At 44.6% G+C, this 24,916-nt stretch overlaps 1 protein-coding gene and 1 long non-coding RNA gene across 2 annotated transcripts in view; one reads left to right on the top strand and one right to left on the bottom strand.

The window, feature by feature from the left end:
- Positions 1-423: 423 nt before the first annotated feature.
- The window catches only part of LOC141569391 (uncharacterized), a 38,118-nt gene continuing 13,625 nt past the window's right edge, over positions 424-24,916 (top strand). The window contains exons 1-2 of the long non-coding RNA XR_012493009.1: positions 424-488; positions 5,385-5,531. This is a non-coding gene — a long non-coding RNA (uncharacterized LOC141569391). The remainder of the gene's footprint in view (positions 489-5,384; positions 5,532-24,916) is intronic.
- The window catches only part of SMYD2 (SET and MYND domain containing 2), a 50,551-nt gene continuing 26,535 nt past the window's right edge, over positions 901-24,916 (bottom strand). The window contains exons 3-12 of the mRNA XM_019738078.2: positions 21,474-21,584; positions 19,029-19,089; positions 18,199-18,323; positions 12,712-12,779; positions 9,980-10,082; positions 7,619-7,729; positions 6,781-6,901; positions 5,597-5,771; positions 3,492-3,600; positions 901-1,331 (exon numbers count right to left, since the gene is read on the bottom strand). Of these exons, the coding sequence (XP_019593637.1) occupies positions 1,251-1,331; positions 3,492-3,600; positions 5,597-5,771; positions 6,781-6,901; positions 7,619-7,729; positions 9,980-10,082; positions 12,712-12,779; positions 18,199-18,323; positions 19,029-19,089; positions 21,474-21,584 (1,065 nt within the window). The 3' untranslated portion in view covers positions 901-1,250. The remainder of the gene's footprint in view (positions 1,332-3,491; positions 3,601-5,596; positions 5,772-6,780; positions 6,902-7,618; positions 7,730-9,979; positions 10,083-12,711; positions 12,780-18,198; positions 18,324-19,028; positions 19,090-21,473; positions 21,585-24,916) is intronic.

Genomic DNA, 24,916 nt, shown 5'->3' on the forward strand with positions numbered 1-24,916 from the left:
CTGAGCTACAGAGTATATCAGCATTCTTAAAACACAAAGCTCCAGAGCCAGGACCGTGCTCTACTTACTGACTTCTGTACACAGAGAGCTATACAGGCTGTAATGCATATAGTAGGCGTTTAATAAATGCCGTATTACACTTCACTGGACAAGAGGATGCATCGTACATGTGTGCAGTGAACTGCGTGTCGCAGGGGTGTGTGGAGCTGAGGGAGGGTAACAGACTTACGGTGTAGATCATGAATATAAAAGAAAGCTGAACTGAAAACCCTATTGGGCTTTAATTGTTACCTAATGGGGAAGATCCTCTCCTTGGACGAAGAGAAACAACCCTGCGCCCGGAGCATGCCTGGTTCTGGGCCTGTGCTTCCTTGCAGCGGTTGCTAATAAACAATTCCCAGGTTGCTACCTTCCAGGCTATGGGGAAGCTGGGTTCCTGCTGGCCGCACGCAGGGAGAGACCAGTGTTTGCTCAACAACACAGAGTTGGTAAGGAAAAATTGTTTTCTTCTCAAAGTTCCCTTGGAGTGTTTCCAGACAAGGAGAGTACTGCAGAGAACAAGAAACAGAATGAGAGCTGCAAAGTCTGCTTTCAGACAGATGAGGGAAGCGTGCATGAAACACCTTTAGGTCTTGAAGGGAGAAACGGACATATTCTCCTCCCAGGGAGGGGCACCCAGGTCACTTAGCTCTTCTCCCCCACAGGTACCTTGGTTCCCTTCTAGCACCTTCCCTCTTTCTTCCTCCATCGGTACTGTACCCTGAAATCAACTGTAAGTTAAAGAGGCCTCCTGACCCCGCCTCCGGGGGGAGGCCTTATTGACTGAGGCAGAACAGATGTGACCCAGCTCCCACCACCTCTTTGAAACCCTCCCCACAGACAGGAAACACAAACTTCAAATACTATTACCTTTTTTATTCTCTTTCATCATTCAGGTTTTCTCAGAACATTACAATAGGCATGAGGGGGAAAATAATGGCATTTTTAAAACTCAATCTGTCCAAAGTATAATATATGAAACCAGGACATTATCTCTTAGAAAAAAAAAAAACATTCAAAATTAATTTGATATTAAGGTTAAAGATTAAGACCAAGTCCAAGTAAGCCATGTGTAAGGTTTAAGTGCAAACAGTGTTTTTATTGCAATGATTTTACAGAAATGCTGGAGTGATGTACATGATATGAAATATTCAAATCCTTGAACGTTTCTGCACTAGCCTTAAAGTAAAAGCGACCATGTTGGCATCGTTTCAGTGGCTTTCAATTTCTTGCTTGATCTCAGAAATGTATGGATGATCTTTGCCGTGAGCTACTTCCATGATTGCAATGGCCTAGGAGAGAGACAGATACGGGGTTAAGAGCCAGTCCCCTCACACCTCCGGCTGGACTAACTTTAATTCAACTTGGATTTCTCTGCTTTAAGGCACAGGATGCAAATTGGCTTTTTAGAGCCTGTGTTCTCCTCCAAAGTCTGGCTTAAAAAAAAAAAAAAAAAGACAAGATTATCTAGTAACAAAATAGTCACCCAGAGGCTACTGCTGAGTAAAACATTCCGTAATAGTCGAAAGAAATGATACAGGGAAATTGATTTCATGACATTCTTTTGCCCCAACATAATAGAGATTTCAAGAAAAAATGCATTAGGGATGGAAGTATTTGGCTCCAGTCAACCAAGTAAACAGGTAATGCTGAAACAGAGAAGTCCACAGTGAACTTGACATCAGACCTGTTTTGATTTTAGGTTACATTACTAATCTGTAAGACACGACTAAACCATTTTCCCCTTTTAGAAAGTGCATGCTTTCCGCAGGTTTCATCTGAGGGAGCTAGAGAGAATGTATGTAAGTTTTTTTTTTTTAGAGTGAGGCAAAATAAAGTGGAAGGGTTTCTAGTGGCTTCATCAGTTCCTAGCTGTGTGACCACGGGCAATTTACTTAACCACTCTGTGCCTCCATTTCCTCATCTGTAACATAGAAATGATACCACCTCTCGGAGTTGTTCATACACATAAAGTGTTTAGAATAATGCCTGGCCTATGGGAAGTATATATATCGAATGTCATCCATAGGCATTTATTTTGCTCTTTTGTATTCAACCCTGTTACTCACAGAGAAATTACTCTTTCTCTCCTAAACAGGGAATTTCTGATGGCCTGTGACTATGACAGGCATTCCTTTCTATTATACCATTTCTCTTCCTAGATCTCAAACCAAGAGGAGGCAGCCAAGGGACACTGCCAGTCTTCAGGAATCACTTGTGTAAAGCCTCCCCTTGCCTCTGCATTCATTTCACAACTCACATTCCTTGCCGAGATCCACTCTGTCCTTCGCTGACCTTGTACTTAATACCCTACCAGCACTTTGCGATTGTGACCTAACTGGTTAATTTCCTCCCAGTTCACTGAGGCAATCAATATGTTAGACGACAAATCCACAGACTTAAAAACGGAGAATTCTATGCTTAACTCACACCCCTAGCCTGGTGGAGCCAACACTTTCATGGGGGATGCAGGACCTTATTTCATCTTCCCAAATAGTCTACTGGGCAGATTTGGGGGAATCTGGAGGATTGGGCATCTGTGTCCCCAACTTTTACAAACATTCTCTTATAGGAGTTAACAGACTGTCCTAATGATAATATTTTATCAGCTGTTAAGTGCTACATAACGAACAAGGAGAATCTATTGTTAACATCAAGCTGCTGTAAGGTGAGGGTCCCTCACCCAGGGCAGCACGGGGCAGCTGTCAAACAGTGAGGGGGGCAGATGCTGGCCAGGCTCCCGGTTTCCCCTGCCTGTTGGTCACAGAATGAGTGTGGGGAGCTGAAGTTTTCAACTCAGACAGACCCCAGTTTGAATCAAGGCCCCACCACGTACTCTAGGCTAATTATTTAACCTGTTTGAATCTCAATTTCTTCATCTCACCTCACTTTTGTGCGAATGAAAAGAAAAGCTACACATGAGGGTGCTGACATATAACTGATACTCAATGAACAGTGATGATGATTAAGTACATTTTAGAAACTGCGAACGGATAATCCTAACACTGAGGAACTCCCCCATATCCAACTGCCTTGATTGTGTCACAGTTGGGCATCGTGACTGTAAATCCCAGGGGGCAGACAGATGGAAAATTCCCTCACCAGTCTCCTGACCCGTTCAGTAGCCTCTGTCCACTTCCCTGGCTTCACATGGGACAGGGACAGTAGTCCCTCTCCCCAGCTGTGGCCTGAGCCTGTAATCAGCCAGCCGCTCTCACTGTGTACACCCCGCCCTTCCAGGGGGGCTGGGAGCCAACATGGCAAAGCTCAATGACTGACTGTACCCCCATCTGGCGATCCCATCCAACCCCTCCCCCTTCTATGGCCAAAAGGTGGGTCAAGAGCTGGTCACTCTCCACCCCTTCAGTCATGCGGCTTCATGAGGGATGAAAGAGGGGCGCTAAGAAGGCCGTGCAGGCCCGGGGACGCCTAACCCCTCAGGGGAGACCTACCTTCCTCAGGGCTTTCTCTCCGGCAGCTTTGTTTTCCATGCCCATATAGAGTCTTCCTAGCTTCAACCACATGGAGGCCACGTTGAGGGAGTACAGAGGATAATGCTTACTGGAAGAAGAGAAGAGACAACAGGCCACCCTGTCAAAGGCTGCCAGGCAGCCCACAGGCCGGGCGCAGTACGCCCATGGCTGCGGAGCTCAAGGCCACACGCTCCATGGCGGTCAGGCTTCTCCAAACCCTGGGAGGTTCTGGGTGGAGAGTGTGGATGGTTCAACCCTGTCAAACCTCCCCGAATGCACTTCATTCTGTGCAGCCGGTGTGTTTCTGAGAAACTACATAAAAACTGCAAGAGAAATCCTAAACAAAAACACTTATAAACACACCGTTCAGCCCTTCTCCCAGATTTTTGTTTTAGGTGCACCCAAAGCAGGGCATTAGGAAAACATTGTTTAAGGTAAATTCCTTATTATGAGGATATTAGGCTTATCCCCTTATATTGAAAAGACAGTATACTTAACACGTTGCGTACGGCGGGGTTTAAATCCCTCGTGAAGATTCTCGTGATCCGTACGCAACGTGTTAAGAATATAAACACACCAATGTCTCAAGACCCCAGCTTTCTGTCACACTCTGATTCCACTTGGTTTAGCAAAACTATAAGCTGTGTGAAGTAAGGAGAACACATCCTATTTCTTCTAGATATTCTCTCTCTATAGTCCAGTAGAAGGCTTTATATACATACAGTATATATTCGCTCTGAGGTTTTAACTGAAGGGTGACTGATGAGGCTTGACTAGGAAAGAGTCATTTGTGTATACAGGTGTTGATTTACAGGCTGGTCTATACTGCTGTACCCTCAAAACCCATGCAAAAGAGACATATTCTGGCTGTATTCCTGGGTGGGGTGTGGGGCAGCGTGCCGCCTGGAGGAAACCCTGGCTGGGACTCAGTAAGCTTAGCAAGGGTTCAGCACAGCAAGCTCCTGGGAGAGCAACCACAAGGCTAAATGATTTCATTCATTCATTCTCTCTCTCCCCCTCCCCTTTCCCCTCCCCCTGCCCCTTCAGATCTCACAGAGGGAAGTGTGCCGGAGACCAGGAAGAAGGATAGGCTTTGAGATTATCCCCAATGTAGCAAAATGTTTCTAGAAGCAGATTTTAGCAGTGGGTTTCCTCTTGGGCTCCCCCTGCTGGCTACTCAGGGCAGCGAGCAGAAAGTGGAGGGTGGACCTGGTGGTGGAAACGCAGACTAGACACAAACTTAACAGTTCCTAACCTTGTAAGTGAACTGAGGGCTTCTCAAATTCATGAGAAACACCTGGGGTGCTTCTGGAACACAGGGATTCCAGACCCAGATCCTGATTCACTTGGTCTTGGGGGAATCCTGTCAATGCATAATGTGCGTTTGACAAGCACCGCAGGGATGTGATCTAGGCCACCTCAGCCCCAAGGTGGCCAGTCAGAGTCAGAGAACAATGCCACGACTGCCACCTCCACCTTTCAGGTTTAATAACCCTCGCAACAGGAAAGTTCCCCACGGCTGATAGTCATTAATACTGTATAAAACCCAACTTGTTTTATTCAAAACTGGGGGAGATGGTGAATAAGCACAGCCAACCCAATGGCCCCAGCACTTCCCTATTTGCAAACTGGGCTGTAATTACCAAAGCACAAGAAGGGGATGGTGCGAGTAATGATGGAAAAGGAGGGTTCTGAAACCACCGTTTAGCGACTAGTAAGTGCCATTAACTTGGAAGGCATGAAAGGGAAAGAAACACACTGGTGGCTTTTTACTACTGGTCTGAATTAAGCACAATGGATATAGCACCTGCTTAGGTCCTGGGACAGACCTTGCCCCAGCAACCCCTGCGTAACCTCAACCTGCCTCCCTAGGTGTGGCTCCCAGACGGTGGCGGGAACAGGCCAGCCCGATGGAGCGGCACCTGGCACCTGTGCCTCCAAATGTGGGTGCAAAGAAGAGACAGCTAGCTGGTCTGGGTGTGTTCCAGCGTGGGGCGGTGAGAAGACAAAACAGCCCAGGTACGCGTTCCAAATCACCAGATTCCATTCTGTGCTAAGATGGTCAGAACAGCCATTGCAATCACCTGTAGGGCTTAATGATTTTCTGTCCATATCGCAGGGCTCCTTCCCAGTCCTGCATGTACAAGCAGACGCCCATGGCCTGGTACATCATGTGCAACATGTACACGTTACTGTCCTCAAACACGGAGCTCATCTTCTCCTGGCTGAGCTCGCAAATCTCCAGCAGCTCGCTAGGGGGTGCTCTGGTGTCAAGGAAATGACTGGCCTGCTCACTTGGCTTGGAGACTTCCCAAGGCAGGCTGGGTTCAAGGAGTTATTTCATGCACTGCACCCCAGAAACTCACACGCTGAAGAAGTGAATTACAGAAAGCCAAGCAAAAGTGAAAGGAATCACATTTTTTCTTGAAGAAACAAACAGGAAAAACTAAAGACCTCAACTGTTAAACATAACCAAAGAATTTCAGCTACAGGCAAGAGACCCTCAGTTCAGCTGTAAACAAGTTGATTAGAATCACAAATCTTCAGTTTTCTAGTTAAATTTAAACCCTCACCTACGCTGAGCATTTTAGCTGAAGCATTTTTAAGGAAGAAGTCCCCACCATGGGAAAGTTCTTGCTTATGCTAAGGAAAAAAACAAAACAAAACTGTGCCTTTCTCTAATTCCCTTTCACTGGTTTTAGTTCCTCCCTCTGCACAAATCTAACACCCAAGAAAACGCTATAATGTAGTGGTTAAGAATATGGATTGTGGTGGTCAACACAGCTGGGGCAAAATCCTGGGTCTGCAGTGGTGAGCTGTGTCCTTTGGGCAAAATTACCTGGTATCTTAAGAGCCTGTTTCCATCTGCTGGGAGGTGAAGGGCGGGATAGGGGTGGGGGGACGACCTGCTGAGTGTCCTTTTGAGGATCGGCTGAGATAATATAAGCAAAGCCCTCAGCACTGTGCCCAAAGCAAAATACCCAATAAAGGAGGGCCTTCAAGGAACTGCTCTCCGTAGTGTTAGATGATAAAACTCTTCCACCACATTGAGCTCCTGACCAAACTAGCCAAACAAGGAGAAGTAAGATCAACATCATACACTGATGTAGTTGACTCTAGGTCATGGTGGTCAGTAAGTCTTTTACCAGGAGACATTCTTCCTTCAATATTCAGAATCTTAAACCAATCCTTCTGCTCCTTCTTCCCGACTCTCCAACACCTCTTGGAGGTGAGGGCCAGTAAACTTCCAGACAGTTATAAAGGATATACTTGTAGTGCTTGGCCCTCCGGAACTCCTCGATGACATTGCGTGCGTATCTGACCATGTCACGGATGGTTTCTGCCTTTGGGGCATCACTGAGCTTCCGGATTTTCACCTTGGCCTTATCCTGAGGGAAATGACCACAAGTACAAGGTGTTACCTCCTGTGGAAGCCATACTGATGGGCAAGCCTCTCAAATAGTACATTCTGTCATGCACTGATACAGGCTTGCCTGTTCTAAAGTTACAAAAGAATGAAAGGAAATGAGGCAATGGGTCTCAGAGAAATTCAATACACCACTACCACACACACACACACACACACACATTCATGTATTTATAATATATATATATTTTCTAGACAGTCCTCATCTAGGCAGCACACCTAGATGCTATGGGTAGATGTGTGTGTTCAGACATCTATGAATCAGAACAGAATTAGGAGGAGTGAGTGGCATTGACAAAATAATTTGGGCAATGCCAGAGAAAATTCTGCATATCCTGAACAGGTGAACTGGTTGGGAAGCCTGCAAGTTATGCTCATGTGCTTTTTCCCTCCCCTCTCTCTTTTGAGCAGTCGTTTCTTTTTCAAGAAATAGCAGTTGGGCAAATCCTTCTCTTAGGTGTGTACAGTGTGATGGAAATGTTTTCATCAGCTCTGAGGATCAGGTTTGAACACAGACCTGGTCTGACTGGATTCCCTCCGGCTGTCTTAGTAAGGCGGGTTTACAGGGTCAACAACACCATAGGAAGAGACACCCCAAGTCAGACAGGGATGCTGGCTTGGAAGAGATGTCCTGAGATACAGAGTACGGTCAGGACCTTTGCCGGCCCAGGGAGCTTACCTTGTCTTTGGTGGTACACTCCTGGCATTCACACGTAAAGAAATAGGAATCTCTTAACCGGTCATTCCTATCTTCCGTTGGGTACAGGAGGTCAATGTAGCTGGTAAAAACCTAAGGGGATGCGAAACGTTGACAATGCAGCCTGCTACAGGTTAGCTCGCTCCTTACCTCCCTCTGGCCCTGCCAACATTCACGGTGGTGTCCTTGCTGTTGATTCACACACCGAGTCTCCCCAACGCAGCGCCCCCTAGTGTTGTCCAGCTGCTTGTGGTGGAGAGAAAGGGCTTCTATAGAATCAAGGAGTCCCTCAAACAGGACATTGGAATGTTGAGCGCACCCCCACCTCCATCCTCCCCAAAGAGAGCAAGCTGGGGTTTGTCCCAGCAGTAATACCTTGTTTCTCGGACAGAAGCAAAGCCCCCCCTCCTCGGTGGGGCTGGCTGTGGGCTGTCCCTGCCTGGCCTTTAGTTAGCCTCTTTTCTTTTCACAGGCTGGGATGGCTCAGATGCATTGCTGGCTGGGTGGAAGGGGCACATGAACACACACATACTGGTCTGTTCCCCTTTCCTTTCTCCTTCCATCTGCTGGCAGTGGAGCAAGAAGCTCAGCTAGGCAGGCTGGGGCAAGTCAGCGGCGGGCAGACACAGCTTCTGACACCAGCATGCTGCTGCCTTACCCAGCTGGGCCAGGGAACTCAGAAAAGTCTTACCTTTGGGCTCATCGGGGTCTCCCGTCCTTCCTTTTTTCTAACGGGGTCTGTAACTGAGACTCGGAGCATATGGAGGAGACCGGCATTTAACCGTCCATTATCTACTCACTGGGACGGCACTTGCTGCCTCATCCCACACCATCCGGCAAATGTCTGACTGAACAGATGGATGTCACAAAGCCATCAGCGTGCCAGGAACCTCAGGCACTGGCAGGCAGGCAGGGGGGCACTTGAAGGGGCCGCCAAGCTCTCCCCACCCCAGAGGGCAGTAATGGAGACCTCACGGCTCCTCGACGCCCTGAGGAAAGGGCTTTGTCCTCCTTGAAGGGCAAGTCACCCCCAAAGCAGTGACTTCCTCAAAGTGAGGTTACTGCATTTCAGATTTGTGAGAGGCCAAGGGCAAACCGACAGGAGCCTCCTGCCTCATTGCTGGGAAGTGACTGATGGTCACAAAGTGCAACAAACAGAGGAGCCCAGAAGATGGCGACAAAGGCCGCTCAGTGTCACTGCTCCAGGCCCAGTCAGAGCCAGTCTGGGTGACTGACGTCCTGCACTTGTCACCAGTGAGCCCACAGGAGCTCCATTCTCACTGACTGCAATTGTCTGTGACACTCCGACCCCAAACAGCACACCCTTGTCACGATGAACTTAGCAAAGGGGTAGGAAGTATAATACAATCAGGTCTCAGTTCAGCTGTGGGTTAGTTAACAGCTTCCGGAGAAACCAAGGCCCTCACCATGTAGCACACTGATTGTTGTATTTAAAATTTAAAATCCAGACATGTCCCCTAAAACAGCAGTAAAGATCACTAAACTCAAATCTGAAGTGTGTCATAAATCCTAATAATTTTATTTTTTTATTATTTACTTAAGAACATATAGCCTACATCTAATGATTTGCTAGGCCAGCCTTTTCCAGGTCAGACGTCTCATAAGGTAGTCATGGAGTCACAGCTCAGGAAGGGAAAAGGGAACCAGTGAGCAGGTGACAGAACACCTGGTTTTCTCCACGTCCCTAAGTTAAGGAGGGGAGCTAACAGTGCCTTTTGGCTACAGGCTGCCTCTACATGCCCATCTGTGTGTGCAACAGGCCATATGAATTACGTTCCTAAAAAGGGAACTCTCCGAAATTCAGATATGGGATTGATACAACACAAAGTGCTGATGTATCATTTGGAGTCGTAACTCCTTAGCCACTGCTGGGTTGCGTTTTTTCTTTTAGATAACAAAGCTTTTGACCTTCTGGGGGGAGAATGCCAAAATTCACTAATCAAAAAACAAACAAGCTCAAACGCCATTGTTTGGCAATTGGAATACTCAGACGCTAAAGAAAATCCAAAATTTCATTCTGGTTATTTTGGCAGTCGCCTTCCCCCATAAATCTCTATAAACCTTTGTGAGGAATTTAACTGGAATTTATCCTTTCCTATTTTGTCTTGGATGGAAATGGAGAGCACCAAATGGAAGCCAGAAGTGTGGGACTCGAAGCCACAAGTCATAAATCTGATCATGAACCCTGCAGGCCCTGGGGATGGATACAGTGTAACTGCTGGAGTCATTCACAGCCTGTCTCGTCCAGTGATTTTTCTCCACTGCTTTTCAAAACAGCTGCATGAAGTACACAGGCCCAGGCACTCGTGACCAGGCACTCACCTCCTCTCCTAGGTTGATTTCCTGTACCGCTCTTACTTCTGCCAGGGTCCCCTTGTAGGTCACAATGACATTGGGGCAACAACTATGATTCATCAACGCAACGCTGTCAATCAAAAGAGAAAACCCAATTTTCTCAATAAGGCAGACAGACAGTCTAGATAATCCTTGGCTGCTTACTTGCTACTTACTTACTGGAACTTGATCTTTGCAGGATATTAACGAAAAAATCAATAGCTGGACATCACATTCTAAGTGGTCCCTCTGCATGCATTTACAATCATATCTAATCTTAAACTTTCACAATATTGAAAAGTGAAATCTGCCATTCAAAATAGTGACATCTATTTTTGGCCAAAACCAAAACCAAAAAACCAAAAAACAAAAACAACACAAAAACCCCACAAAAACCAAAAAGAAACAAACAAAAAACAAACCCACACAATAAAAATGGCAACAATAGCAAATCCCACAAAAATCCTTTCCCAACACCTACAGGGAACTGCTACTTACTATACACTGTTCAAGACAAATGGTTGTCATATTCCAAGCCACTTTTTATATTAGTGGATTATTTCCAACATGTTTTCTTCAGATGCCGAGCAATCGCCACTGGGGGAGATGCCAGCTTCCTAAATGAGCGCTTGTGATCCCCCGAGAGTCCTGGAGAAGCCCATCTGAGTCTCTCTGCACCTCAATTTCCTCATCTGGAAAATTGGGACACTACTGCTCCTGCTGCTCAGTGTCTGCTTTTCAGGGACGGAGAGGACAGAGAGATTCGCCTAAGCGAGGGGCTTTGAGCTTTCTGATTATATCAAGGTCAAAGTTCTGAGAACAGAAATTTCTAAACTACAGGGGAAAAATGCTTGATCTCTGAAAATGCTGCCTTTGAAATCACAATGCCGATATGATTTCAGCCCAAAGGAATTTTTCCCCCAATTAAAACTGCCTGGAAACTGGGGCTCATCTGGGCACTCACATCCACATGTATCATTGCTCTGCTGGCCAGTGTCACTTGTCTGAACCCTCAGCGATCAAAACCCCTCTCCCATTTGCCCCCCAAAAAGCAAAGGAGTTGTGGGGCCTGACAAGGATGAGCTGCCCAGGTTTGCCGAGTACGAGGGAGCAGCCCTCCTCCACTGCCCAGTTGCTAAAGGTCTGGGTGAAGTTTGTGGTTGGCCTTGAGCCTGGGATAGCAGGTAGCAACTGCCCTGTCTTGTCCTTGGGGAGGGTCACCACCACCATGCATCACAGCCCCACAGCTTCCTGGCAAGTGGCACACAGGCAATCAAGCCCTAGGAAAGCTGATCAACAAATGCACCAAAAGTCAAAAGCAGATTTCTAGAAACATCTTGTGGATGAAGTATTAAGTAATCCATTTCAAGACAGACACCTAGATTCTTTTTAATGAAACGGGGGGTGGGGGGGAATCGACTAAGGCAAAAACAACCTACAGCTGCTCTTGGCATCATCATTTTCTTAGCAATCACTGAAAAGGGTGAAACTGCAGACAACACCACCCTTAACCTGCGTTTAGTCTTTACGATGCTGAGAGCAGAGACAGTCCCGAGTTTATTTCAGGTCTGAAGTTGTCAAGACCAGCCTTCTGAAGAGAGTCTAATGGCCTTTCTCTTTCTCTCCTTCCTTTTCCTAAGGGCAAACGTCCAAAAGAGCTTCTCCCCAAAACACTTCTTTCCTCACTATCGGAATTCAAACCGCAGGTGATGAGACACCATTTTGGCCACAGGGACAGTCTTATTATGTGAATAAACGTTTTGTTTCTGTGGTTCAGGAAAGCCTGTGACAGCTGTGCAGGAGACCTGGATCTATGCAGATTCTTTATCTTTTGGACCCGTATGATGCAGAGCTGGGCAGCAACAGACAGGGGAATCATACATCATCCATGCTAATGCGTGGGAGATAAGGGTTTCCCGAAATTGCTTCCACCTAAAGCCAAAGACTCCTGTAGTAAATATGAAGCAACATCACTTTAGACAGAACTAATCTACAGTGTGGATTAATTCAGACAGGGGGTGCAGGAAGGCTCCATCCGTAAAGCAAGGGCTTGATTTCAGGGGACTGGAGCATCTTGAAAGGACTCATTCCATCAAGCAGACAACCATAAAGCCATCCTTGGCAATCCAAGAGAGTTGGAGCTGTGAAGACGTACACTTGTCAACTGGCAGCCTTTCTTGAATCACTTGAGTATCCCTGAAGTAAAGTAAAATCCTAAAGTTCTTTGAAATTTCCCCCTAGTTTACTACTTTAGCATATTCTCCCTCCAAACTGCTGTTTCTAAACCGATGTTTTTCAAAAAGTCCAGATGGATAAGAAGCGCCTATATTCTGTACATCAGCCTATGGCCAATTATTGGTTGGCAATTAATGTTTCACTTTGAGTGGAAGAAGCCCAAAGATTTCCATAACCACAGATATAAAAAAAGTACATTGCTCAGCATGGCACACTATAAAATATCCTTTAATAACTGCTCTCTACCTAGCAGGACTTAACAAGTAACTGTCCTCTTACCTACTACCGTCGGATCCTTAAATGTAGGGAAAATAGTCTGAAATCTGGCAGAATTAAAACATTATACTTAATTTGCTTGGAGTTTTGTGTCTGCCACATGCAGTCAGGTAGGTTATTTAAAAATGAAAAATAAATCAAGTTAGTGTTAAGTAAGTAAAAAAAAAAAAAAAGAAAAAAGAAAAGAAATGAGGTCAAACTCAGCCTACTCAGGAAATATTGCTGATCCCAGATGAGAAAGTTCTTCATCTTCAATTGTGAAGCCATTACAGTTAACCTGCGGTGAGAAAGGGGGACAAAGAAAGAAAAAAGAACCAGCTGAAGCTTCTGTCTGGATAGAAATCATTTCTGTAATTTTTGACCTTCAACAAATTAACTGGGAAGAGGTTCTGGTTTAGTGATTTTGAAACCTTTCTTTTGGCCTAGATATCCTTCGTTCAGACAAAATTTACCCATCAGCCTCATGTATAAACAAATACAAAAGCAGCAATGTCAGGGGGAAGCACCCTTAGACTAGCCTACCTACCCACTTACACTCGGTGGCCAAAAACGGCACAGACCACAAAGGTCCAAGGACTAAAGATCGCATATTTGCTTGGGACTTAGCACACCTGGAGTCTGATCCCCGCTATACCACAGGTCTGTTGCGTGATCTTGAACCCATCACTGAGTCCTTCTGTCCTTGATTTGTTCCCATTAGAAGTCCCTTAATCTCATAGCTATCTCATAAGGTGAGGTGGTAAATAGGAAAGCTCTTACACAGCTGATCTAACTGCTATCTATCCCCTTGAGAGGCAGAGGGGCCTGAAGCTAAGGAACTGAGTGAGACTTTCCTTTCATGTCTCAACCAGATCAACCACTGGCCACTGTCTCATCCTTGAAAAGAGGATGTTATGTTGAAAAATACCAAGGGCAACTCTCACCATTCTGGAAGTTTAGCTTAGAGGTAGCAGGCTAAAACTCAGGAATGTACATCCCCGACTTTATATTGTTCCATAAATTCATTCTTTTCACAGACATTCATTCATTGAGAACCGTTGTGTGCTGGGCACTGTGCATAGAAGGAAGAACAGGCACAACTCTGTGCCCTCAGGAACACCCAGTCTATTGGGAGACAGTGCGATGGGTGCTTTCATTTGTATCTGAAGTTTCAGAGCTGGCAAGGGGACTCAGTCTCTTCTTTTGAGATGTTGAAGCTGAGGTCAGAGCGGAGCAGTGATTTGTCCAAGGCCAACAGCAAAGGCTGAGACCGCTGCTCTTCCCAAGCTGCTAGGAAGGCTGTCTGTGAGGCATGCATGCCAAAGGATTTGACCCTGTGGGCTGGGACCACATCCTTCCACACTGGAGACACTGCACTGGTCCATTTCAGGTCAATGAATGTGCTTTTGGAAACTAGTCTATCCTGAGCACTTACTCTGGACCAGGCACTGTGCTAGGTGCTACATATTTACCCCCTCATCCGTCTGCAGCACTACTCTGGCATAACCCATTTTACAGATGTGGGAACTGAGGCTCAGAGAGGTCAAAGATTAAATAACGTGTTCAAGGAACATAAGTAATGAGTGGGAGAATAGGAGTCAGAATTCAAACTAGACATTCTGACGGCAAAGCTGTCAGAAACACAACAGTGTTTCTTCAACCGATACGGATACCATATTTGGTTGAAATTGTTCTGCTCTATGAATGTTAATGTGGCAATTTTACTTAAAATGAAAGGGTCAGTATCAAAGGCTTGGAAATCTCGGTACACAGAGAAGTAAAGACTATGATGGGTTTGACTTACTGTTTTTCCAATTCAACATATTTGCAATCAGTATTTACAATTTTTAGCCTAAAAGCAGGTTACTGCGTGTTAGTAGACAAATACATAGCCTTTAAATCCTGAGATATTGGGCATTTCTGCATGGAAGCCTGAGCATACTCTTTTCTTGTGTGCCAACTTCAAGTACACTAACCTGTTCTGTCATCAGGACATTAACCAAATACCACGAACCAATGACCATCAGTCAACATTAGGTAAGAGTTTAATTAGGGCTTTCATTCATTCAACAGAATTTGCTGAGGCATGAATAATGTGTCCTGCAACTTACTAGGTACTGAGTGATCTATGTACAGCCTCAGACTGGATCTAGCATGCCTCGGCAGAGGCTGGTACCCACAAAATGACAGCAAATGTTTACAGAGTGAGTGAGAGAATTCAGCAACAATTTCCAAAGCTGATCCAGGGACAGACAGCTCCTGACTAACTCTGAGGGGTGGGAGACTTGCTCCTTTGTCTCTTTCTCTGCATGGAGCCCAACTGGGCCCATCTATGACTACAAATCCCTTCAGGCTTGAATGTTCTAAGACCACTGGTCGCTTTGTTCCCTCTGCCCTCCTCTTACTGTGCAAGAGTGAGTGTTTCTTCATAAGCAGAGTCTCCGATCAGCATAAGTGTCATCCCTGTTCCTTTCTTGCAGGCAGTGATAGTGGTTAAGCCAAATTACATAGCAATTTGCCTGTCAGCTTTCCCTCCCTTCAGAAATATCCCTAGAGAAGAAAAGTGAACTTGCGTGTTAAGAAAGATGCATGGGCCATAGTCCTTTTTTTCCACATCAAATCAGGCGTAAGTGCCTAGCTAAAGCCATTCTCATAATTAGCATTTAGACTAGATGTAGGCTGCACACCAAAAATACATTCCCTGACCATGCATATGTTCCCAGTGATTAAAATGCACCTCAGTGCTGTCGAAGGAACGCAGTCACCTCTGCCGCCAGCTGCTGCTGGGCCACACGTTAACCCACAACACCCTCCCATGGATCAGAGAGGGTGGGGCTCAGAGGCTGCAGCATGGACACTGGAGCACAGACATGCAGCTGGGGACCCACGGGCGGGACGTGGGGCTGGAACAGCACTTTTCATTTTTACCTTAGAGTTTTCTTGGGGGATACTGAATGTTCTTTTTCAAATTTACATATGAAAAAAGATATGGGCGTGCGTGTGTGTGTGTGTGTGTGTGTGTGTGTGTGTACTTGCATGTACACACACAATCTCAGAATGGATATTAAGATTTGATAAATATAAAGTCTATAAGGGAATTAATTATCTATAGTTACATATGTGTGTGTATGTATATACTATATTTCCCCGAAAATAAGACCTAGCCGGACAATCAGTTCTAATGGATCTTTTGGAGCACAAATTAATATAAGACCCAGTATTATATTATATTATATTATATTATATTATATTATATTATATTATATTATATTGTATTATATAAGACTCGGTCTTATATAAACCGAGGACAAAATAAATTTGTCACATATCTATATACACATACATATACACATATATACATATATTAATACATATATACATATATACACCAGGGTGCCAAAAAATGTATAGAAGTGGACAATTTGGTCAATGTTGCTCAAGCAGTAGTTCGCCATAATCAGAAGTGTCTGGACACTGATGGTAACCACTTTGAGCACCTCTTGTAATTGCAGAAGTCAAATGTGACTTGTATTCATCTTTTGTTATTGGTGTATATTATTACAATTTTAATATAGTTTTCCTTTCTTAAAATGTGTATAGTTTTTGGCACCTTCACACACACACACACACACACACACACACACACACACTTGTATCTATCTCCTGGATTTTCTGAGTCGGTTCAAATTTCAAAGACTAAGTCATTTTCACCACAAATATACTTCTGCTTGTAAGATCATATTATGAAAATATGGTGCCATATTTACTATGCCAACACTGAGAAGTCCTCGCAGCATGCATTACTGACTTGGTGGAAAAGTTATCTTCTTTTCACAGCTGGAAGTGAAGAAAAGATACCTTAAATTTATTTCATCTCTCCTGCTTTCTCATATAACCATGACTCATCTAACCCAGAAAAAGAAGTCATGTATCTAGTTTAAAAAAAAAAAAAAATGTAAGAGAAGTCAATTTCTCAACTTTCCAGTTACCGAAACCCAGTTGAGGATGCTTAGGAAAGTGTGTTGTAAATCGGGATGATATGAAAATCAGGAACGTTTTCATTACTATTACTTTAACACTCATAACTTGAACCCATTTTTTCTTTTACAAAGAACAACTTTTTCTTTCTTTCTGATTGACAGCCACACAATAGAAATATATCTATTTATCAAGGAATTCATCAAACTGTTGATAGTCATTCTCATGGGAGGTTCAAGTGGATTGGAGAAATGATGAAGACTCACTTCTTTCTTTATATGTATAATTTTTAAAGTGGAAGCATAATGGGTATTTATTTTTTATCTTTTTCTTCTTTTTAGTATTTTCTTAAGTGACACATGTTCATTGTAAAAAATCTAGAAAATCATCCAACAATAAAAGTAAAAATTTTCCACAACTCAGGAGATTACCATCCGTGAACTTCTATTAATCCTTTTTTATAGATGCAGGTATATTTTCATATTATACACATTTTTTATCCTGCTTTTACACTTACTGTTACATCATCATTTCATCATTTTCCATGTCTTTCTTTGAAATATAACATATTATATGCTATAACTTATTAATCAAACTCTTACCGGTGGCCATTTATAGTATTTCCTTCCTTTTTTTTTTTTTGGTTTTAAAGAGAACTCCACAATAAACTATTTGCATGTGTATCTCTATCCATAATCCCTGATCATTTCCTTAGGATAGATTCCTGGAAATGAAATTACTGGTCAAAGGGTACATAGGGGATGCTTAATTTGTTCTAAGACAAGGTGTAAGTGTCTCTCCAGGCTCTTTATATACGAGCGTATGTAGAGACTGAAGGTTCTGGCAGGGGAATGTGGCTACTGGCACCCATGGAACAGAATTTCAGTATTTCTGTCTCTGGGAAGGTCACCTTCAACTACATGTTCAGCTTATAGGAGAAAATGCAAGTGTATTAGGGAGAGAAACCTGATCTAGCAAGTCATGCCAGGAAGAGCCATCCTTGCAATAACAGGAAGCCTAAGGGTGCCAGCTGCACCTTCTTCTCCTGTCGTAACCGCGTCCCAGCCTTAGCCTTTCCCTCGTGGCTGGTTTCCACTTCTTTAATCACTTATAAGTTGCTCTTGTCTAGTAGCTCTCTAATTTTTTACTATGTCTGATTTTGGTAAACGTAGGCTTCTCTAAAGCAGATTTCATAGCAACTGTCAGGTAAGACTTCCTTCAGCTAGACCCATGCCCTCATTGTGGTGACTGTCCTTCCTGGGGTCGTCAGAAAGGGCCACCCTCTCAGGGATATCTGTATTTGCCTGTGTTTTATCAACACAGTGTTGGTAGGAATAGAAAAAAACACTACTGTTGGAATGGAAGGTATAAGAGAAGAAAAGTAAAATCTAATAGAGAAACTTCAAGTGGTCTTTTCTTTCTGAAGAGCTTCCAGTATGCCATAGACCTGGGGCACTGGCAACTCCTCTGTTTTCATAAACTCCTTCTGTGGCAAGAAGCAGAGGGAGGGCACATTTCCTGTGCTCCACCCATCAACAAGGGCCAGCACAGAGAGGACCCCCGGCCATCTGCTCAAGGTCACCTAGCAAGGCTATGCAAAACAGGGTCCAAGAACCTTGTCCTCAAGTAGATGCCATCGTTCTGTTTCTGTTCATTCACCTTCACAGAGTGTGCACGGAGCGGAGGGGGCTCTGGCAGGGAAAGGCTAGATGAAGTGTCGTCAGATGCTGCGTTCTTACCTGTGCAAAGAGAGCGAACAGGCTCTCGTGGTCGGGAAATTCGAGGTGCTTGGAGTAAAAGTGATGGAGAGCAGAAATGTCACTCTGAATCAAATTCTTCTTCTCATTGTCTAATTTATCCAGATCTGTGGATGAACAAACCATTATTCACCATGTGGAAAACCATGTGAATATCTAGCTACACCCTTTTCTTACTGTAAATGGCATGGAGGAAAGGGGAAAAAAATTATGTGGAGCCCCCAGAAAATGTTCTACCTCATCCCTTGGTCTAACTGATAAACCCAGCGGAAGAAACGCATGCTATTTCTTTCTTTGCTTCCTTTGACAACTGGAAGTCACTCAGGACATGAAATGTCAACTGATCATTAGCGATGAGGTTAGGGATGAGTGGCGATGACTAATATAACTAGCCTCAGTCCAGGCAAGGGCCCCCCCGTTGGCCCTGGAATCTGTGTCATGGTCAAGAAACCGGACAGCCCCTGATTTAATGCCTTTCAGTAAGGACATCAGCTGTTTACAGGACTGCAATTCAGCAAAGATCCAAAAATATTCAGCATGCCAGTACAGCCAGCAGGAGATAGCTCGGGATGTAATAATTCATCTTGCAAGTTCCTACTTCCCCTTAATTATTTCCTAGTGATCCTGTCAACTCAGGGGGGGAAAGTTATAGTCATTTTTCAAAACAGCACATAAGTCAAAATAAAAGCTAATAATTATAAAATCACCAGCAGTACTAAGAAGACAAACTATCGTTTCTTGTCTTCAATCCTGCCTCATCCACATTAAACAGGGAGCTAAAATACCTCCTAGCCGGTCACAGAAAGACTTACGTGATTCAAACTCCTTCACAGCTAACAATTTCTCTGAAGGTGTTCTCTCTGGGTGGCTTTTCTAGTAATTGGGGAAGAAATCACACAGATACAGATTTTAACAACCAGGGCAAAACGGAGTGGGTTCACTTTTACATCCACAAGAAGAAAAAGCAAATAATTCTCAATACAATAAAGAAAGCTATCCAAGTTGTCTGCCATTTGGGCTCTAAGAGTATTTGCCCAACACCTAAATCCAAAGACTCCTTTCAAAAGCTTTTTAAAATATCTGTAGCATTCCTAACACCCCAATAATGCTATGCACACAGTAGGCTCAAAAATGCTTGTTATGGGAAAGAACAGTGGCTCGAAAACAACTTTTTAGGACCCTGACTTAAAAGGACTGAGTCTACAGATGAACCATCCTATTTATTATTTCTCCTTCTAAAAGGAACAAAATCCTACCCCCCATCCATTTCACACTTTCTTTAAGCATAGGCTAAAATGATCACGGTGTTTCAAAAAGAGCACTTCTGGTTGTATCCGTGAGCCCAGATTCACTTTAAACGTGTTGCTGGCTTTGTTCTAGACACCCCAAGAGGAGCTAACAATAGTAAACCCGCCAGGCTTTGAGAACATGAATAAACTTGGTGTTGACAAGAGTTCAAAAGCAGAGCTCAAGAGCTGGCCCTAGGCGTGTCTTTGTAATCTGGCTATTCAATTTGGGGATACAGGTGGTCTAGCAGAGCGCTCTCACCTCCCTAGTTAACATGGTAAGCTTCCCCTTGGTAGTTGGGCAGCCCGTCTCCCTTAATCCTTTGCAAGCTACTAGAATACAAATGGTCTGTTTTTTTAATCATCAAGTCCTACAGAGATGAAAAGGTAGCCAGGTAACTTTTCATTTAATAGACTATTAGTAGTAGTAGTAATTAGAATAAAAGTTGAATGAAACTGGTCTAAACTCATCATGGCATTCAGACTACCCTCCTGGTGCCAAAACATTTCAATAGTCCTTTTTTGGGAGCAGAAAGCTTCCATTCACAGGATACATTTCTATAAGATTAGTCGCTCATTTTGCCTGGGAAAGCTTTTCATTCAGGAAAGTATACTCGCTTCTTCTGAATTCTTCACCTGAACACTATAAATAACACCAATGAGTTGGGGGGAAAGTGGGGAGGGGGTGGGGGGAACCAGCGGACGGGTCACCCAATCGTCCCAGGATGGTCCTTCACCCTGACACTCCACCCTGTCTCGCCGCTTCCTCCTACCCTGTCCTTCTGACCAAGTACTCTGCATATCTTTAAAGATAACTGTAAGGATCCAAAAGTCAGCCTCCTTCAGATTTCTAGGTCTCGCTCCACAGGCAGTCCTTTGAATGCCTTCAGTTACCCTGAGCTGGTGCAGTGGCATTTCCACAAGCACCTGACCCAAGCTGAACATAACGGAACAGTGAGCTCAGAGTTTGGAAATGTGCTACTTCTGTTTACAGCGGCCCAGGATCCCAACTTAGCCTGGGCACAGGTATGTGCTAATGATTACGATCACATTTGGCTTAGCCAAAAAAAAAAAAAATAGGAAAGAAAGAAATATTTCAAAGGTGGGGTGGTATAGAGGTGGATAAAATTTCAGCTTTAGAAGATTTACGGTGCAGAGCCTCCGCCAGCAACTTATTATTAGCAAGCACCTCTGTACACATATGCCTCCTAATCTCCACGCGGCCTGTTTCATTGTGTCACATGAACAAATCCTGTGGTGTTTCCCTCCCCTCTTTTTAGTTTGGTCCTTTGGAGATCAGGCGCCCCACACGCAATCTCTACGGATGGAGCAAACAAGGGCAGAAGAGCCGGTCCCAGCATCATTTTTGGAGGAAACTGCTGATGGTTATCACGTTCCCACCAGGGGCATTTCTTTCTTTCCTTCTTCCTTTTACCCTCTTCCCCTTGCCTCAGTTTCTACTTTTCCATCCTCTTTCTCTACCCCTTTGCATATGCCTTCCTGGCTGTTCCATCCCATTCCTTGCCCGCAGAAAGGAGACAGGAAGAGCAGAACACTGGACGGCACCGGAGTGTGGGGTGCACTCTCTCTGTCAGAAAGGAAAGAGGGAAAATCTCAAAGCTTTGCAAGCCTGTCTGGTTCCCCAGGACGCGCTAATTATTTTCAGTCAGGTGTACATGCCTTGAAAGGCCGTATTTTTCTATGTAATCCTGTCTCATAAAGAGCTCAGAATTTAACAGCTGCGGTTATGTTCCTGACCTGGGGTAAGTGACATCCTAGTTGCACAGGGCAAGTGACAAACCAGCTTACACCTGCAGTGCTGTTCCCACTCCCATCCATGTGGATGTGACGGGAAACGGAGTCCAAGAATGATTAACAAGAGACAATCACCATAGGTCAGTTACTCATCTTTCTGACCTTTAAGGAAAAAAATAAAATAAAATGCCCTTGAACATTATCCCATTTCCTCACCTGTTTGGCCAGAATCCTTGCAGTGAGCCTTACTGTCTCTGAGGGATTCCAGTTTTCCCCAAAAACAACCATGGCAGAACATTCCAGCTTGTGCATGGGCCAATCTTCTTTCTGGGAAGGTTAAAAAAAAAATGCATTACACACACACATACTGGAATAAAGTTTGAGAAGAGAGGATGCAATAAGTCCTCCTAGCTAAGGTCAAGTGAAATATGTTTCCTTTTGGAAAACATGACAACGCTCACAAAAACGAGAGATAAAAACATCCTTTAAGATATATCTGGTTGTATAACCTTGACTCGGGCCTGGCCAAGGTTGTCAGGATGAGAAAATCCGCTTTGTGTTTTTTCATCAAGCATCTCATGTCTTTCCGCAGCCCCTCATTATTCCAGACGACACATCTACCTTTCCATGATCTGTGGAAGTTGTCAAATCGCAGGAGTGAGCGATTTGGGTCTTAGCCATTGATTTGGCTCTGCTCCCTGACAGTTCTGTTCTGGCTCTGTTCTCACATCAGGGCACATAGCTGGTGGCTGATGTACACAGCAGCTACTCCCCTTTTATAGGTGACGAAAACAAAACACCAATGAGGGCTTTGTCCAGGGCCCTCAGAGAGTCTGGCGAGGGCACCTATTGGGAATACTTAGGAATACAGCCTTCTGAAAGATTCATTGGATGAAACAGGAAAACCGTCTTTCTTTCCATGCCAAGTCTTGAAGCTTTTATGCCCCAGGTGGAGGGCGGAGATACGTGCTCACTACTAGAAAGGTGGAGGTGCCATCACCTGAGACGGGAAACAATGAGGGGAAAAGGACACCACGCTGCTGTGGAGACTATGGAAGAAAGTATTATGAGGAGTGGGAAGCAAGTGACGGTGACAGCGCTGGTGACAGAGTTAGTGTGGGATGACTGAGAACGTACTGGACACCCTGGAGGTCATCGCTGACTAATAAAATCCAGGAGTGGTGGCATGACAGGGATGACAGGCTGCTGGCAGTGGGCTCGAGAGAGTGGAAGGAGACATGAAAACTGGGAGAAGTGGGGTAAAGGCTTAGAGGGAGGAAGGCTGGAGGGGGAAGCATCTTTCAGTTGAGAAGCACGTTTGTATACTGATGAGCGTCTTCAGACACTCTCTTCCTCACAATGGAATTGGGGACTGTCTTGTTCTTCCCTCAGCCTTTCCTCCTCAAAAAATGGCAAGTTTATTCTTTCAGATGCTGGGGCCACAAACCTTGCTGCCCTTCTCTCCCTCACACTCCACATTCAACTCTGTCAAATCCATCATCTCTGTCTTCAGAATAGGTCTAGAGTCTGATCACTTCACACCACCCTCACCCTTCCACCGACCGTGTTGCCGCCCTGACACCTCTGACTGCCCTGCCTTAGACCTGGATGCCTGCTTCTGCCCCTGACCCCCGCCAACTGTGACCAATAGAGCCGCCAGAGCCATCAATCTTGTGAAACAAAACTCAGGTCATGACATTTCTCAGTTCAGAAGCTTCTAATGGCTTCCCATCTCAGAGCAAAAGGCAACGTCTTAGATGACCTATGAGGCCACACACAACGGAAGTCACCCCCCACCCCTCAGCCACACTCTCTCCTGGTTGTTCCTTGAACACACCAAGCACACACACGCTGTATTTCCTGGCTAGCACCCTCTTCCCCTAGATATCCATATCGCCCCCTCCCTCACGCCTCCAGGTCTCTGCTCCAGTGTCACCTTTTCAAGATAACTGCCATGAATACCCTATCAGCACTTGCCCCTTCACGCCCCTTTCCTTGCTTTATGTTTCTTCTCAGTACATCTCACCACCTAATATAGTACATACTTAATAGTTTTTTGGTTTAGTATCTGTCTCCCCCCATTAAAATCAAGGAACTAGTCTGTTTTGTTCACACTCATAACCCCAGGACCTAGAACAGTGCCTGACATTCACCAGGCACTCAGTAAAGTTCCTCAGGCAATGAAGGTATCTCCCTGCCCCCTTCCCGCCACCCCCATCCCAACAAGGAAGGACACAGTGTCACTTAATGATTTAATTCAGCATGTGGCACAGACCCTTGGCTCAAGTTCTGTGCCAAGATGTTCTGCAGAGTTAAATAACACGGTGCCAAATATAACTGAGAGCAGGTAGAGAAAGAAATGACAAGATATGCACAAGGGAGGATCTGCTTTTAGCCACGGCCTAAAATAAGAGCATAGTGAGGAGGCAAAGAGGAAGGAGCAGGTAGGTCCAACTCCCTGCAGGCAAACCAACTCCCTCCCCAGATGCAAACCACAACGGGAAAGACAAAGAGGGCTTCCTGCCTTGGGATATAGAGGGCAGTGGGGACCACCAGCTGGGGACAGATGGATAATTAACAACTATGGAAGAGAGTCCACGGTGACCCCAGGAACTCAAAGAACAGGACTTTGCAGGGCCTTTAAGATGTTGGCTTTCTGAATTGGTGGTGGTGTCTTTGTGTTTAATGACAATGAGCTTGTGGGAGAAAGAAGTTTAATATTAACATTTCTTAATATGATTTCTTTATTATGTATTAATAGAATTAAGTTATTAGTTAGTACAAAATTAATGTGACTATAAATAACACACAATGTTGACATTTACTGATGTAAATGTCCTCAAAGGGAAGGGATGCTAATGATAAGGAACGCTCTGGGAGGAGAGCAGAGAAGCTGTCCCCACTTGGCAGAGAAGCAGCTGTGTGACCCTAGACAGGCCTCTTAATCCCCTTGCATCTGTACCTTTGGCTGTAAAGAACATGATCCCTATGTTACTTAGCAGGTCCAGAATTCTGAGTCATGATTTTACACCTTCCAACGGTGATAATTAGATACAAAGCTTGAAGGCTACCAAGAAAGACAGGACCTTCAGAGGATAATCAGGCATCCCTGCAATCACAAAGGGACACCGTGAGGCTCCCATGCACTTAGGGCAGTGCCTGGGACACCGAGCCTCTCAACAAAAAGTGGTAATTGTTCATTCACGGGTTCATTCATTCATTCAATAAGCCCTGCAACTTCACCTGGAGACAGGGATGGGCGATGAAATCTTTGTCTTTAAGTAGTTTATGATTCTATCACAAGCTAAAAGTAAGAGCACCTGTAATGCGATACAGTGCCACACACAGCAGTTAAATCAGAGCTGGATAAGTTCAAGGAAGCGCAGAATCACATGGGTTTCATCAAGGGAAATTTACCAGAATAATAATACGTTTCCACTTTCTTTTGGAAGGTGATGGTCCACATTATCTTAGAGCAGCTGACACAGGCAATTTGCCCTAGTTTTGCACATAAGAACCATAAACAATCAGATTGGACAAAATTGAAAATAAATTTAGCTAGCCTTTTTTTTTTTTTTTTTACTATTAGCAGTTTCTTTGTACACAGAGTGGTTTTGCAACCTTTTATGCTTTTTAAAAACATATTTGTCAATTTTTCT

Source organism: Rhinolophus sinicus, linkage group LG17, assembly GCF_036562045.2.
Source record: "Rhinolophus sinicus isolate RSC01 linkage group LG17, ASM3656204v1, whole genome shotgun sequence".
NCBI lineage: Eukaryota > Metazoa > Chordata > Mammalia > Chiroptera > Rhinolophidae > Rhinolophus > Rhinolophus sinicus.